Here is a 13,672-nt window from a genome sequence, read left to right on the forward strand (position 1 = left end):
ACATGTAATTAATAAGAAGACCTAATGACTGAGTGAAATACTATGACACACTTATTCCAAAATTTTACAGTATTTTTAACTGAATCTTAGTGATGACATTTTGAAAATAACTTGTTCCTAGGGAAAACTTAACATTTAAACCTTTGCAACACTTTACCCTTCAGAGAGCCCACCATTCTGCTGCGGCAAAAACTCAGAAATATTTTTTTTTAATGTAACCAATTCAGTCTGTGTCAACAGAATAGACTGCAGCTACAAGTACCCGCAGATGAGTATTTTGCAGCTAAAAAAAAAAAGAAAAAAAGATATTCATTGTACATCTTAATAAAAAAGATCCTTTATTTTACTCAATACATTTCAGTGGAAAGAGTTTCTTGATAAACTGAATTTCTGAAACTGTGGTTCTTTATTTAGCTGTAAATAAACAAACCAAAAATTGGCTTTAGCAAAACAGTATACAAAACATAAAAGTGAATGTTAACTTTTATCTGCCAATTGCACATAAATTGATATCAAAACCCTTTTTTTAATTCCTCTGCCTCTTGGTAAATATGAAGTATATACTGTATTCTAGAACTAAAATCATCCCAGGTTACCAGTATTATTTTGTTATAAGGAAGTTACTGTACATAAGGCATCACAGAACTAGCAAAATAAAAGCTAGTCTAGAATAATTACGAACAACTTGCCTTAAGATTAAGCAGGAGCTGGGCAGAATAATTCATTCTTGATCTTATCTGTTCATATTGACAGTATTTCTTGATTATTAGTTGTTGTGGTCATTATAGTTTGGCTGTGGGGTAGATCTGAACGTCAATTTCTGTAAATGAGTTGTATGAATCTCTTGCTATACCAGGGTAGCGAAGGTTCTCCTGGGAAGCCTGGACCACCTGGGCCTCCGGTAAGTCATTTTGTTTTATAATATGAATGCTATATTAGAAACCATGTACCTATGAGTAAAATGCAAATGTTTAAAAAGTGCATTATTTTGAGTCTTTGTATCAAAGGCTGGCTATCTGTCTAATATATATTAATAGTGCAATAGTGTGGGATGCAAACAATGTCTCTCTGCAGAAAGTTTCTGTATTCCTTTTTTTTTTTTTTTTGATTCATCACTGAGGAAGTCCAGGTCACTAAAGCCATCCCAGAAACTTGGTTCAATCTGTTACTCTAATACCCTTGGATACTACTGTTAATTTAGATGCCTCAGATACCTGAGATGAGGGATCTCTGTAGGCATGTAACTAAGGAAAGTCCAGGGAGTTCAGTGGACTCCAGAATTAACTGGAATCATACCTAACACAAAATTAATTCCAAACTGAAGAGCCTTATGATCTCTAACCCTAATGGCATCCTTTGAAGTGCCGTCTCTAACCATAAGCCAGAGAGCTCCTCTGACTCCAGTCTTAGTCCAGAGAGAGCTGCGGGTCTAAAATCTAACCATAGCTCTAAGATCTCTTAATAACAGAGGACTGAGTGTTTTTTCAAACCTTGCCTAACAGTTCTGTAAATTCAATCTGAATTCAGTCTATATCCCTACCCCAGGAAATTGTCTACAGCAACAGCTGATTTTGAATGAGGATGTAATAAAAATCTCAGAAATGTGATTTAAGGATCGCAGTGAGAGGGACACTATAATACCAGGGTAAAAATTACATACCAGTGACAGAATAACTGATGCTGTCTGTTAAAGAAAATCTAAGGTCAAGTTAAATCTAAAAGTTAATACAGAATCCCTATAAATTGAATTTCTATGCCCAAAAAAGAGGAGGAGGAGTGATACTGTCATCTAACTAGGATGTTAGCAGAGACTGGGACCTATTAAAGGACATTAGAGAGTGTAGGAAGGCAGAAACAGCATAAAACTGAAGACTTCAGATGCTGTCATGTAAAATGGATAACTATCATGATGGGTTTTGATATAGAGGGTACATTTTAGGTACAATGAATGTGACGCCCCTGTGAGCTGTTAGTCATAAGAGAAGCAACTCAAAATTTTACCAGAGCAGTGCATAGGATCTCCTTTAAAATGTTACTGGGGAAGAGGTACTCCATAACAGTAAGATATGCACTGCAGCTAGGCATTTTGGAAAAAAAAGGCAAAACAATGCACTCTGATAGCAATTATCATAAAAAGGAGTTACTGAGAAATGGGAAAGCATACTGAGAAGAAAGGTCAAAATTACTTCAGATATTGTTTAAAGATATAACATTATTTAAAGATATAATATCAGATGCTGAAAGAAAATGCGTGCTACCCGTTGGAAAAGATTTTAAAGAACTAAAACATTTTGCATTGGGTAAACAGTAGAGCAAACAATGTTGTTAGAAATGAAAAGATACACATCAAAAACTAGAATTCATGTCCAAGTAACAAAAATATAAATCTATGGACAGTTCAACAGAAACATAAAAGAGAAATCTATGGAAAGTTCAGTGTAAAATTGTTATAAGGCAGACCAAAAATAATTGAGAAATGACTTGCTAAAGGCATAAAAGCTAGTAGGAGAAACATTTTCATAAACAGCAAAGGTGAGATGCTTGCCAGAAAGTCTCCAGGGTCAGTAAATGCTCGATGTATAACAGAACAATCAAAAAAAGACAAAAACATACCCAAGAAGCTAAATAAATTATGTACATTTGTGTTCACTATAAAGAAGATCCCTATTCAAAGAATTAGTCAGAGGAGTTGTTTCAAACTGATGTGTCAGCAGAAGGGGCTTTTGAACAGATTGCTAAAAGATTTATAAGAAATAGCTAAGATGAGATGAAATTCATCAAAGAGTTTAAAGTAACTCAAATGTGAGTTTAAATTGGTCATCATAGCGGAGGAACAGGAAATAGCAAATATGATGCCAGTTATTAAGAAGGGCTCAACTGGGAATCCAGGCAAATACAGACTTGTGGACTTGACTTTTAGCAAATCAGTGGAAAACAGAATAAAGAATAAAGTTAAATGGCATGTTATAATGATAATAAAACATAGTGGGGAAAGCTTTGTGTCTCAGAAATCTGTTAGACGTCTTTTAAAGAGCTAATGAATATGTGAAGAAGAAAATCCATTAGATGTGTTTCCCTTTTCTGCCTCTAACCCACTATACTACCAGAGCTGTGACTGTTTCTGCATCCCTCAGGATTTATCCATGAAAAAAATAAGAGTAAAAATAAAGTAAAACTTAGTTTATTAATTGCATTATTTTATTATGTGCGATGAGAGTTGAAATCTTAAATGTTTTCAGAACCTCTGGCAAGTTCCCTTGCTGCTGAGAGCTTATTGCAGTATTTTGAGTTGAAAAAGGTGCCTGTAGCTTTGGTTTTCATTTTAGTCATTGCTACATGTGTGTTTTATAGATGTTCACACAGGAAGAATGACTATTTACTAACATATTTACTACATATTTACTAATTCTACTTTGAATATTAACTGGCTAGAATCTGAAAAAAATGTGGATAGCTTTTCAGAACAAGAATTTCACCCATTCATAAATTGAGTGTGTTTAATAATTTGATCTTTTTGTACTTTGGAAGTCATCAGACCTAACAGAAATTGGCAATTCAGCCACTGAACTTCATGACTGAATCAACGATTTTATGAATGAATCAGTTTTATTCTGAATTCTTTACTATATCATCAGTCAAACTTGAGCATTAATGTAGAATTACAGTTCAAGCCTTACTATTCCCAAATCACTTGAAGCTTAAGTTTAGATGCTTTCCATTTTTCCATTTAGCATAAATCTTCAAAAGCACCTTCCTTGTTTGTATCATTTGACCAATCACTTATAGAGATCATATAAGAATGTCAGAATGGATTGTACATTAATGATTTACAAGTTTGTGGTTTTATAATTTAAAAAATCCCAAGCTGCATTGGTATATATCTTACATTCTTACTGAAATGTTTAGAATGCTTGCAAAATTGTCTAGAACAAAAATGATACTGCAGCTGTGCTGAGACTTAGATAAGTCAGGAGTTCCACCTTTTTAATTCATAGCTGTGATACTTGGTTTCTATATTTTAAAGGGTATGCCTCACAATGAAAGAAATGGAATGAGCAGCTTATATAAACTCCAGGTATTTCTCTTCGTTAATTTTTTTTCCCATAAGCATTTAATTTTGGCTCAACTCAGCTTTTAAACTTGCTGTTGCAGGGAGGCGTGAGTGTCGCTAGTTATCCGGGTCCACCAGGACCTCCGGTAAGTGTTTCGTAGAAATGCAATTTGTAGTAGTTAACTAAAATATTAACAGAAGGATTGATTAATTGCTTGTAGTTTTCATGAATGGCATTGTATTTGATTTTATATGTGACAGAAAGCAAAGATATAAGATATGACTGATGTGTAGTAAATAGTAAAGGATGTATTTTTCTGTGTTTATCAAGCATTTTAGCCTGTTCTGGGAGAATGGCTTATTTTAAGTATTTCACCCCAAAGCTGTGCTGACTAGTAAGTCTGCGAAAGTGGTGCACAATTTGACAGTGGACTGTTTATTGAAAGTATCTTAAAATATATAATATACTCTATATAGTTAGTGATGGTATAGTTTAGTAATGGATTATACTTCGTGCTGCAATGAGAAACTCATAAATTCTGATCTCAGTTCTGTCACTGATTCACTGCAGGTAGCTACAGCGCAGAACAATGTGTAAAACACAGTGTAATATAGAGCTGGTGTCTTTCCAGGCAGCACACTATGCAATGTAGATACACCAGCATGCAGCTGTACGCTCTGTTGCAGTGTTTCTGTGGGGCTGAAGATACTGTGCACTTATTTAGGTCCTCCTTCTTGTTAGAGTCATAGGCGAGTTCTACTATTTCATTGTTTTGGCATCCATTTCAATATATTGTAGCTAACAGTGAGGATTTTGTGCTTACTTGATATGCAGCTTTTAGTTACAGACTCGGACCAAATCGCAGAACTGCCTTTCTCTGTATTTTGGAAGATCGAAAGGAGATATAAATAAAATTTTACACAGAATTAACTAGCTGAGAGAGCTGGAAATGTTGACTCTAAATGCAGGGCATTACCAATGTATATTTGTAGTACACTAATACAGAAAAATACCGTGTTATTATGTAACGCTGTTCTTTTTTTAATGCATTTCTGCTCCTTATGTTCTTTGCAGGGTCCAAAAGGAGATCCTGGTGCAGTGGTATGTATTTTTTTGTCATTCTAGAGGTTCCCCCAAAAGTTCAGTACTTGATCCTACTGACAAGTGAGGGCTGCAAAGATGATTAGGGGACTGGAGCATCTCTCCTATGAAGAAAGGCTGAGAGAGCTGGGCCTGTTTAGCCTGCAGAAGAGAAAGCTGGGAGGTGATCTCATCAGTGTGTACAAGTATCTGAAAGGAGGCTGTCAAGAGGATGAGGCCAGTCTCTTCTCTGTGGTGCCCAGTGACAGGAAAAGAGGCATCAGGCACAAACTGAAACACAGGCAGTTCCATCTGAACATAAGGAAAAACTTCTTTCCTGTGAGGGTGACAGAGCGCTGGCACAGGTTGCCCAGAGAGGCTGTGGAGTCTCCTTCCCTGGAGATATTCAAAACCTGCCTGGACGCGATCCTGTGCAATGTGCTGTAGATGAGCCTGCTTGAGCAGGGGGGTTGGACTAGATGATCTCCAGAGGTCCCTTCCAACCTCTACCATTCTGTGATTCTGTGACAAGAGTGGAAGAATATTAATGTTTTTAGCAGGTATCTTGCTTCTGCAGAATCAGTACCTCTGAAAAAGCCATTTTTGCTGACAGGCTTGAGAAATTTGCAACTTCTGGTAAATAGTTCTGCAGTGATAATATACTGAATGATTGAACATAGTATTAACTATGTGTGGATTCATCTCTGCTGAGCTGTCCCTTGAGATATTTAGGAATGAATAAAGTGTACTGCAAGAGATAAAAACCTTACTTGGTACAGCCCTATAGATAATAAAGACGCAAGATGCTTTAAGACCTATTGGAATGCACTCAAAATTAAATTTGAAATTGCTAAAGAGATGGTGTGCTATGTCATACTAGCAAGTAGCAACCAGAAGTCATTTTCAGATGTTTTCATTGGAAATGGTGTGATGGATAATTAGAGTGTGATCACATTGCCTCTTGTGGGCAAGATGACAATGATCATGGGAGATGCTATGCCTTTCAGCTATGCAGTTTGACATTCAAAGACCTCCGAGTGAGTGGCATACTGCTTTCAGCTGAGTAGAGAGACTGCTCAATAGATTCACACTGATATTGAAGAGAACAAAACCAGAATAAGACAGATCTACTTAATTTTTTGGTATGTTTTCTCTTAAGCATTATATTATGTTATTTGCACATGACCTTTCTGTCAAAATTACGAGGAGGGGAAGGACATCTAGTAGAAGCATCATGAGTAGTTGCATAGACTAGCATAGGGCTAGTCACCAGCAGAGTATAAATCCAAATCCTGACTGTGAACACATTCGTCATGAAGTCCCAGATAATATGATGTTTCTTGCATTCCTGATAGAGAGACTATAATGGTTGTTAGGTTACAAAGTACCACTGCAGTTCCTAGCCTTGAAGGTGGCAAAATTATAACACATATGTATGCTTCTTGATAAGTGGATGTCAGTAAAATTGCCCAAAAGATGGTGGTAAGAATTTTGTACTCTTTGTATAGCACAAAAAGTATAAGATGTCGTTTTAAAATGGTATATTTTTTTAATTGGATATATACTCTCACAGCAGTTAAATCTTTCACTACATTTGTACTTTTCTCCTTTTTTAAGTCCAAGGAATATCACATAGCTGCATAATGATAGTTACAAGAGTATAATACTGCAAGGCAGTAAAACAAGTACTACTCCTTCATAGTCAGTGAGTTAGAATTGCATCCAGCAGACTTATTTCATACTGCAGACAGTATGATTGAATCAGGCTGAGTCTCAAGTGTCAGCTGGAAGAGCTGAAAACATAGTTTGCTGGTAATAGCAGTAGAAATTGAGCTATCTAGGGAAGAAAATTGTACCCAGTCAGACTGTATTATGTTCCCTGTTATCCTCTGATGGATTGTTTACTTGACGAAGATCAAGAAACCCTGAAAAATATTAGAGAGATTGTGTTTGAAAAAAATCATGTCCCTTCCAGCAGACAAAGTGAAGAACCGCTGTTTCTGCTACCAAGGGAACTACCAAATGACTACTTCAGAGAAACACCTGCAGAGCTCCTTTTAAAGCACTCAGGAGTTCATTCAGCCACCGAGAAGGTGACACATGACCTCTCCAACCACAGTCCTGCCTCTGAGTTGTCAGTCTTGGGCAAAATAAAATAGCAAAATAGTAACTGCTGACCTCCAGTAGTGAATGATCTTAGCCAACATGTTGAATGCCTGGTAGGAAACAGTGAGAGCACAGCGCAGCACACAGACTATTTCAGTGTCACTAGACACTGTCCTTGTCTGAAAACATCAGGCCACAGTATTTGGAAGCTGATCATTAGTGTCTTATCCTGTTCAAAGGTTTCTTGTCTTCAGCCTTGAGAATTGTCATTGAGTCCTCTTTTTCAGTATCAGTGTGAGACTATTGAAGAAGCTCTCTACTCGGCTGAAAGCAATATGCCAGCCCTATTCAATTATATCTCTTTTTCTGACCAGTGAAAGCACAGTATCTACACAAAAATAGCTGTGGAGTAAATCACAGCTAGCTCAAACTAACCCAGCCAAGACCAAAGAGGTATTAGTCAGAAGGTGCGGCGACATGCTGAAGAGTGGGCTGAGACTTCTTTGTCTGTCATGAAGGTGCATAATCTCCACTCAGCGAGCCTGTGCAGGGCCTAGGATTCTGTTCAATTCATTGTCAAGTTTTAATGGAGAGCAGCTATGTGAAAAATTAAACTTTGATCTGTGAACCAGTGCGGTAACTGCGCTCCTCAAGGACAATTCGGGTTATGAAACCCAAAATGGAGCACCTGAGTGCTTGTAACATTTTTCTGTACCAGCACCCACTTCTTGGTCAAGAAGCATCTTCTCCCAAATAGGTTTGAGGTGCATAATGTGAGATCTGCCAGAGATATCATGAAATCTGTAAGGGATTTGCTGTGGCTTTTGGTTTTGACCAAGACTGCTGAAATACTAGAACTACTGGCAGCAGTAAAAATCTCTGTGGTAAATCGTTATCTCTCAGTTTTCTCAAAAAAAGATTAAAATGACATCTTCCCTACGTGCTAAACAGATCTATCCCGTGCAGCAGTTTTTTTCTGGTTCTTTCAAAACTTGAGAGAAGCAGAAAGGTTCATGCAGGGACCAAGTCTGTATGTCCCTTGCAGAATAAGCTCTGCTTAGGGAACAGAGTTCTGCCCTGAAGCAGTGATGCATCTGGAAAGTTGAACAAAGCGGTAGAATGTTAATTCTCCAGCTGACAGTGTACGCTCACAGCCTGTGGCCCTACTGAGTGAAGGTGGTTTAGAGCTGACCTTGGCCAAGCAGGAGCACTGGAGGGGAGTCTTCTCGATTATGTTCTTAATCAGAATTAAAGCAGTTAATCAGAAAATAATCACACAGTGCCTCTGGGAATAGCTTAGTTCTCAAATCACTAAAACACGGCATAAGAAAATCTGTTCACTCAGATAACTATTTAGCTATTTTTCAAGCAATCTTGAGCCAAATACTCTGTTGCTGCTTATTCTTCAACACTGCTCATGTAGATTACTGAAATTCTAATCCATGTAATCCTTTTTAATTAAAAAAAAAATCAGGGAGACCCAGGACCGATGGGATTACCAGGACTAGAAGGACTCCCAGGAGAAAAGGTAGGACTTATAAAAGAAAAGGTAGGACTTTTTATTAGCATCTGCAGCTGAATGCTTTTTGAAACTTATGTGGGAATGTTTTATGAAGTTTATACTTCAATGTGAAAAAACATTGTATAATTATCTACATTTCCTTTTTTAATTTAATGTATATCTAAATAATGTGCTCTCTCCACATAAAGTTCTATTTTCCACAAACAGAAGATTTTGTGTAGGAGGTCTTCTAGTGTTTTGCTTTTTAATTGGATAGAAGGGAATATACTTGATAGGTTCCTAAATATGGTTAAAAGTTCTTGTTCTCTTTTGAGTGTTGTCATGCGCTTGCAGTCTGTCTGCCCTGTGCTAAGACTTAGGGAATAACTGCAGATCTGACGAGAAGCTTGTACCTGAATTAGTACAGACCTAGTGTATGTAAGACTTCCATGTAAAAAAAAAAAAAGACTATTTCAGATGGGTATAAAAATCTAGGAAAAGGGAGAGAGAGAGAGAGAGAGAGAGAGAGATAGATCCCTTACAGATCTTGTTATATTGCATCTCATTCCATCTGAAGGCAAAGGCAAAACTTCCACTTCTCGAACTGTTGCTCATTATTCTAAAAAAGGTCTGTTCTTTTTGTTTTACTTTTCTTGTACTCCGTATTGCCTGTAAGGTGCCTGAACCATGTCATAACCTCTTCCTCTAGTTCAACTCTGCATTCCACCGCTCAGAAATGATCCTTTTCTTGAGCAGGTGACATCTTTCAGCCTATTATTTACTACTTGTTGAGGCTAGTATGAATTTAGAGTATAGTTCATCATGAAATGCTAAAAATAGCAAGATTTTGATATGTTGTCTGAATAGAGCAAAGCATAAGAAGTTCAGGAGAGAAATGAAAAAACAGAAAATATGTTTTCTGTCAGTGGAAGCACGTTGCTTTCCTTTTGGCCAAATCTTCTAAATTTAAGAAGAAAAAATAGTAATTTTTTGCAAAATTGAATATTTCTTCACCTTTTTATAAATTACATGCCTTCATGCAAATAGCTTCATATAAAAATCAGTTGTATTGAAGCATTTTTTTTAATCTAAAAGCAACACAAATGAAAAATTTCCATCTGTTAATATCACTGTGCATTACTCCTGCTTATACAGAGAGTGTGGTGTGGCAAGATCAAATGTAGGTGTCTACGCTAGATGTGTAAATGCTTATGGGAAGGCTCTTGCTCTGGAAGACTACAGTTAACAATTAATGAAGGAACAGTCTAATTTCAAAATAAACAAACACAAGGAGATATTGCAGGTCTAACTGAGACAAGGTTGGAGGGGGACAAGAATTAAATAATGGGAATAAGAAGCGGAGCAGATTGTATAAACAAGCTAAGTGTTAGTGTACTTGGGCCCTTCCCCAAGGTAAAAACATCCTCAACTAGATTTAGTCAAAATTCCACATTTATAGTTCAAATAAATGAACATAATCCCAGTGTCTTCCTGCCAGTCCCAAGAGTATCGTGGATGCTCTTTTGAGCTCTTAGGCATGTCTGTGTGGCAGAACGCCATCTTCCATAGGGAAACTGTAATTTTGTAATACGTAGACTTAAACAGTACAGCTGGCCTAAGAAGTTTGTGAGCTCAGAGTCAAGTTTACCTTCCCTCATCTGTGCTGGCACAGTGGTTTGTGAGGCCACAAATGATGTGAGTTTTTTGGAGGGGCCTTCCATCCCTTTTCAAGTAATGGTTCAAACTGAGTAAAGGTATAGCATGGAAATTACGGCAATATACAAGGGAATCTAACCAAAGTTAAGTTACTTGCTCAGGTCTGCAAAATGGCAGAGCTACATATTAGCATCTAGCAGAGCCTGATTTTGTCCTCATTTTCAGTGCACCGAATAATCCTTTCTCAGGTTTTAATTGGAATCCGTGAACAAACTTCTGTTCTGAGTATTACCATTTAAGTATAGATTTATCTTTTCTTTAGGGTGACCGTGGACCGTCAGGCACACCAGGAGTGGCAGGGACACCGGTATGTACCTGTATTAAAGAAAACTCTTTAGTAAGAAAGCTGAAAAAAGGTCAAACAAGGTGCTCGGCTGTATTGTTAATCACTGTTGGTGGAATGCCAGCATTTGGCTACTGCTTTACAGGCAGGTATGAAAATTACATATTTTCCCTAAAGATATTAGAATTTTAATACTGCTGAGGGTTGACATTGCTATTAAAATGACAGGAGAGAATGGTGTGAATACGTGATAAAGCTTGAATTTAAAGCTGCATATACTCAGCTGAAGAATCATATGAGATTCTTCTCATTGCCACAGTTTATTAAAGACAAATTATAAAGTCATTTTCAGTATTTCTGGAGATTCTCAAACCTCTGAGCTTCTTTCTATCATAAGGAAATTTTATCGCCATTAGTTATTGCAATCCATGAGGATCTGCATATCAAGTCAATCAAACATTTTCATTAGGGAGTGTTTTTGTCAGCAATTTATATGTGGTATTAGCAGAAGTTTCTGAAAGTCATCCAGAAACTTTGTTGTGGGTGAAAGTAAATGTAGCTAATGACAAATTGAAATTATAATTATCCATTCATGTTCCTAAAGGAAATAAAGAAAACTTTTCTTTAGATTGCATTCACAGTTTACTCAAAAAAGTTCATCCATTTTTCAGGAGGCAATATGGAGTTATTTATATGCAAATACATTTATTATTAAATTTGGGCAGCTACCAATCCATTCAGGAGCTGTTTTTAAATTATAAATGTGTGTTTCATGAACTGAAGAGGAATATGTATCTACACACTCCATTTCCATTAGCCACTGATTCATTATATTTACTGTGAGTTCCGAAGAGAGAACACTGGACTTAAATAGCTTTATTTAGTTAAGCTCTCCTAAAACAAGTTAAAAGTGCACATTTAAAGGAGAAAGAGAAGTATTTTTCTGAGTTTTGTAGCTCATGTAAGAGCATCAAAGTTTGATGCTCTGAAATATACTGCACTCTCTGAATCAATAATGCAAAGCCAGTTAGGCTGGTCATAATTGTTCATTCCCTGTGTATTTCCCACTGGAAGTGTTCCAAGTCTTATTCTTGTTCGAAGCGTTGCTCTCAGTTCTAGCTGGATACGAAATATTTAATGAGTTCACTCATTAAACGATAAAAATCATTTGCTGATGCAAAGCATTCTGTTCCTTAGATGTAATTCTAATGAAATCCACTGAAATAAATTATTTCTTTTTAGCATTTTATGCTAAGCAGTTGTCATTAACAAATTAATAGATTTATGAGAGACATCATTACTTTTTAGTAGGCTGGGAAGGGTTTTGGAAATGTATCCACACATCCTGCTGGAAGAGAATCTGTCCTGCCTGGCTGGCATTATTTCCTAGATTCGATAGAAGAATGTTTTTCCCATTTGGAGGTATAAATGTCTCATTCTAGCTTTGCCTTTTTGCCCAGTGGGATTATCAGAAAAGCTTGGACTGAGAGTCTGTAAGAATTTCCACAACTGCCTACTTCCTCAGCATGAATCCTCAGTCCTGTCATTCCTGAAGCTGCCACTAATGTTAACGTGTTAACATTACACAAGTTAGTTCGGGATCTGGTCCAAGGATATTTCCAGGTTATAGATTCTTGTCTGAGGCTGCATAACCTGGTCTGACTTGGTTGCTGTCCCGGCTTTGAGCAGGAGTTTTGACTAGATGACCTCCTGAGGTCCCTTCCAGCATGAGTTATCCTGTGTTCTTGTGCATAGCTCTGTTAATATCTTCTTCAAGCTACAAACAGTTAGAATAGCAGGGTACTATGTCCACCACTAATATATGCATATCAAGGCCTAAATAGGACATGGACTTACATTGCGTCTATTACGAGTTCCTGGACCAGTGCTGAGTATTGACTGTGATGTGCCAAGGGAGATAAGAGATTGCAGAAGCAGGAGAGTGGCTGTTAAGGAAGGCTTCAGCTAATACCAGTAAGACTGGATGAATATCACGCCAGGACATGTTAGAGAGACTTAATTTTTGGACGTAACCAGCTAGTTCTTTAAACGCTTTAAGAGTGCTGAGCAGAAAATCCCCAAGAGACGAACCTGACTTTTTGCGGAGTAGCAAGCAGAATGTGACACATAACAGTCAAAGAAACAGTGTGATAGCAACTATAATGCACTTAGATCCTACCTCCTTCCAGTAGCAACAAAAGCTGGAATCCACCATGGGTGTGCCCAACATCTTCCTTTCAAGTCTTTCCTGACGGGCTGTCCACAGTTCTTTGTTTTTGGTAGGTTTTTCTTCCGTGATGCCTACAAGGATGTAACTTTCTTACCTCTTCAGCTTATTTCTGAAAAGATTTCTCCTTTTGTTTTGTAATTTCCATTTTTGAAATTGTTGTAGCTAAATAACAAGATAGCAAATTTGTTAAAAGCAAGAAGGTATCTTTCAAAAAGCTGAAGTCATCTAAAGTCGTTATCTAAACAATGAGACTAGAAAGGATTATCAACTCTGGCAAGTGAAATTTAAAACCACAATAAAGCTAGGTAAGAAGAGGACTTGAAGAAAATTTGCAAAAGGCGTCAAGTCAATAATGAAACCTCTTTAAAATACATCAGGATCCAGAAGTACCTGGGGAAAAAATCTTGCTTTTACGTATACAGTGATGAACTCTAATCTGACTATCACCACTCAGGAAGGAAATCATAGGGTTGTAAAAGAAACTTCCATAAAAACATTAGAAATGAACGAGATCAAGTGGTTAAATTAATTTGTGCATGTGAGCCAGAATAACATGATGCACATGTAAACTGCTTTATTAAAAAAATCTAATAAAATATTTTTTCTGTCTTAAAGCATTAGTTGAGCAATAACATGAGTATTTCAATCAAATACATACCCTGCCTTATTTTTGAGCTAAGATAAATTCATATTTTGTTTTCTAG

The 13,672-nt window shown here is 37.0% G+C and overlaps 1 protein-coding gene across 5 annotated transcripts in view; it reads left to right on the forward strand.

Moving 5' to 3' along the window:
* Positions 1-13,672, forward strand: part of COL19A1 (collagen type XIX alpha 1 chain) — a 209,395-nt gene that overhangs the window by 175,863 nt on the left and 19,860 nt on the right. For all 5 annotated transcript variants that reach the window (XM_009689153.2, XM_009689151.2, XM_009689154.2 and 2 more), the window contains 6 exons: positions 857-901; positions 4,025-4,075; positions 4,153-4,197; positions 5,127-5,153; positions 8,713-8,766; positions 10,718-10,762. In XM_009689153.2, the coding sequence (XP_009687448.2) occupies positions 857-901; positions 4,025-4,075; positions 4,153-4,197; positions 5,127-5,153; positions 8,713-8,766; positions 10,718-10,762 (267 nt within the window). The remainder of the gene's footprint in view (positions 1-856; positions 902-4,024; positions 4,076-4,152; positions 4,198-5,126; positions 5,154-8,712; positions 8,767-10,717; positions 10,763-13,672) is intronic.

This window comes from Struthio camelus, chromosome 3 (assembly GCF_040807025.1).
Source record: "Struthio camelus isolate bStrCam1 chromosome 3, bStrCam1.hap1, whole genome shotgun sequence".
Taxonomy (NCBI): Eukaryota; Metazoa; Chordata; class Aves; order Struthioniformes; family Struthionidae; genus Struthio; species Struthio camelus.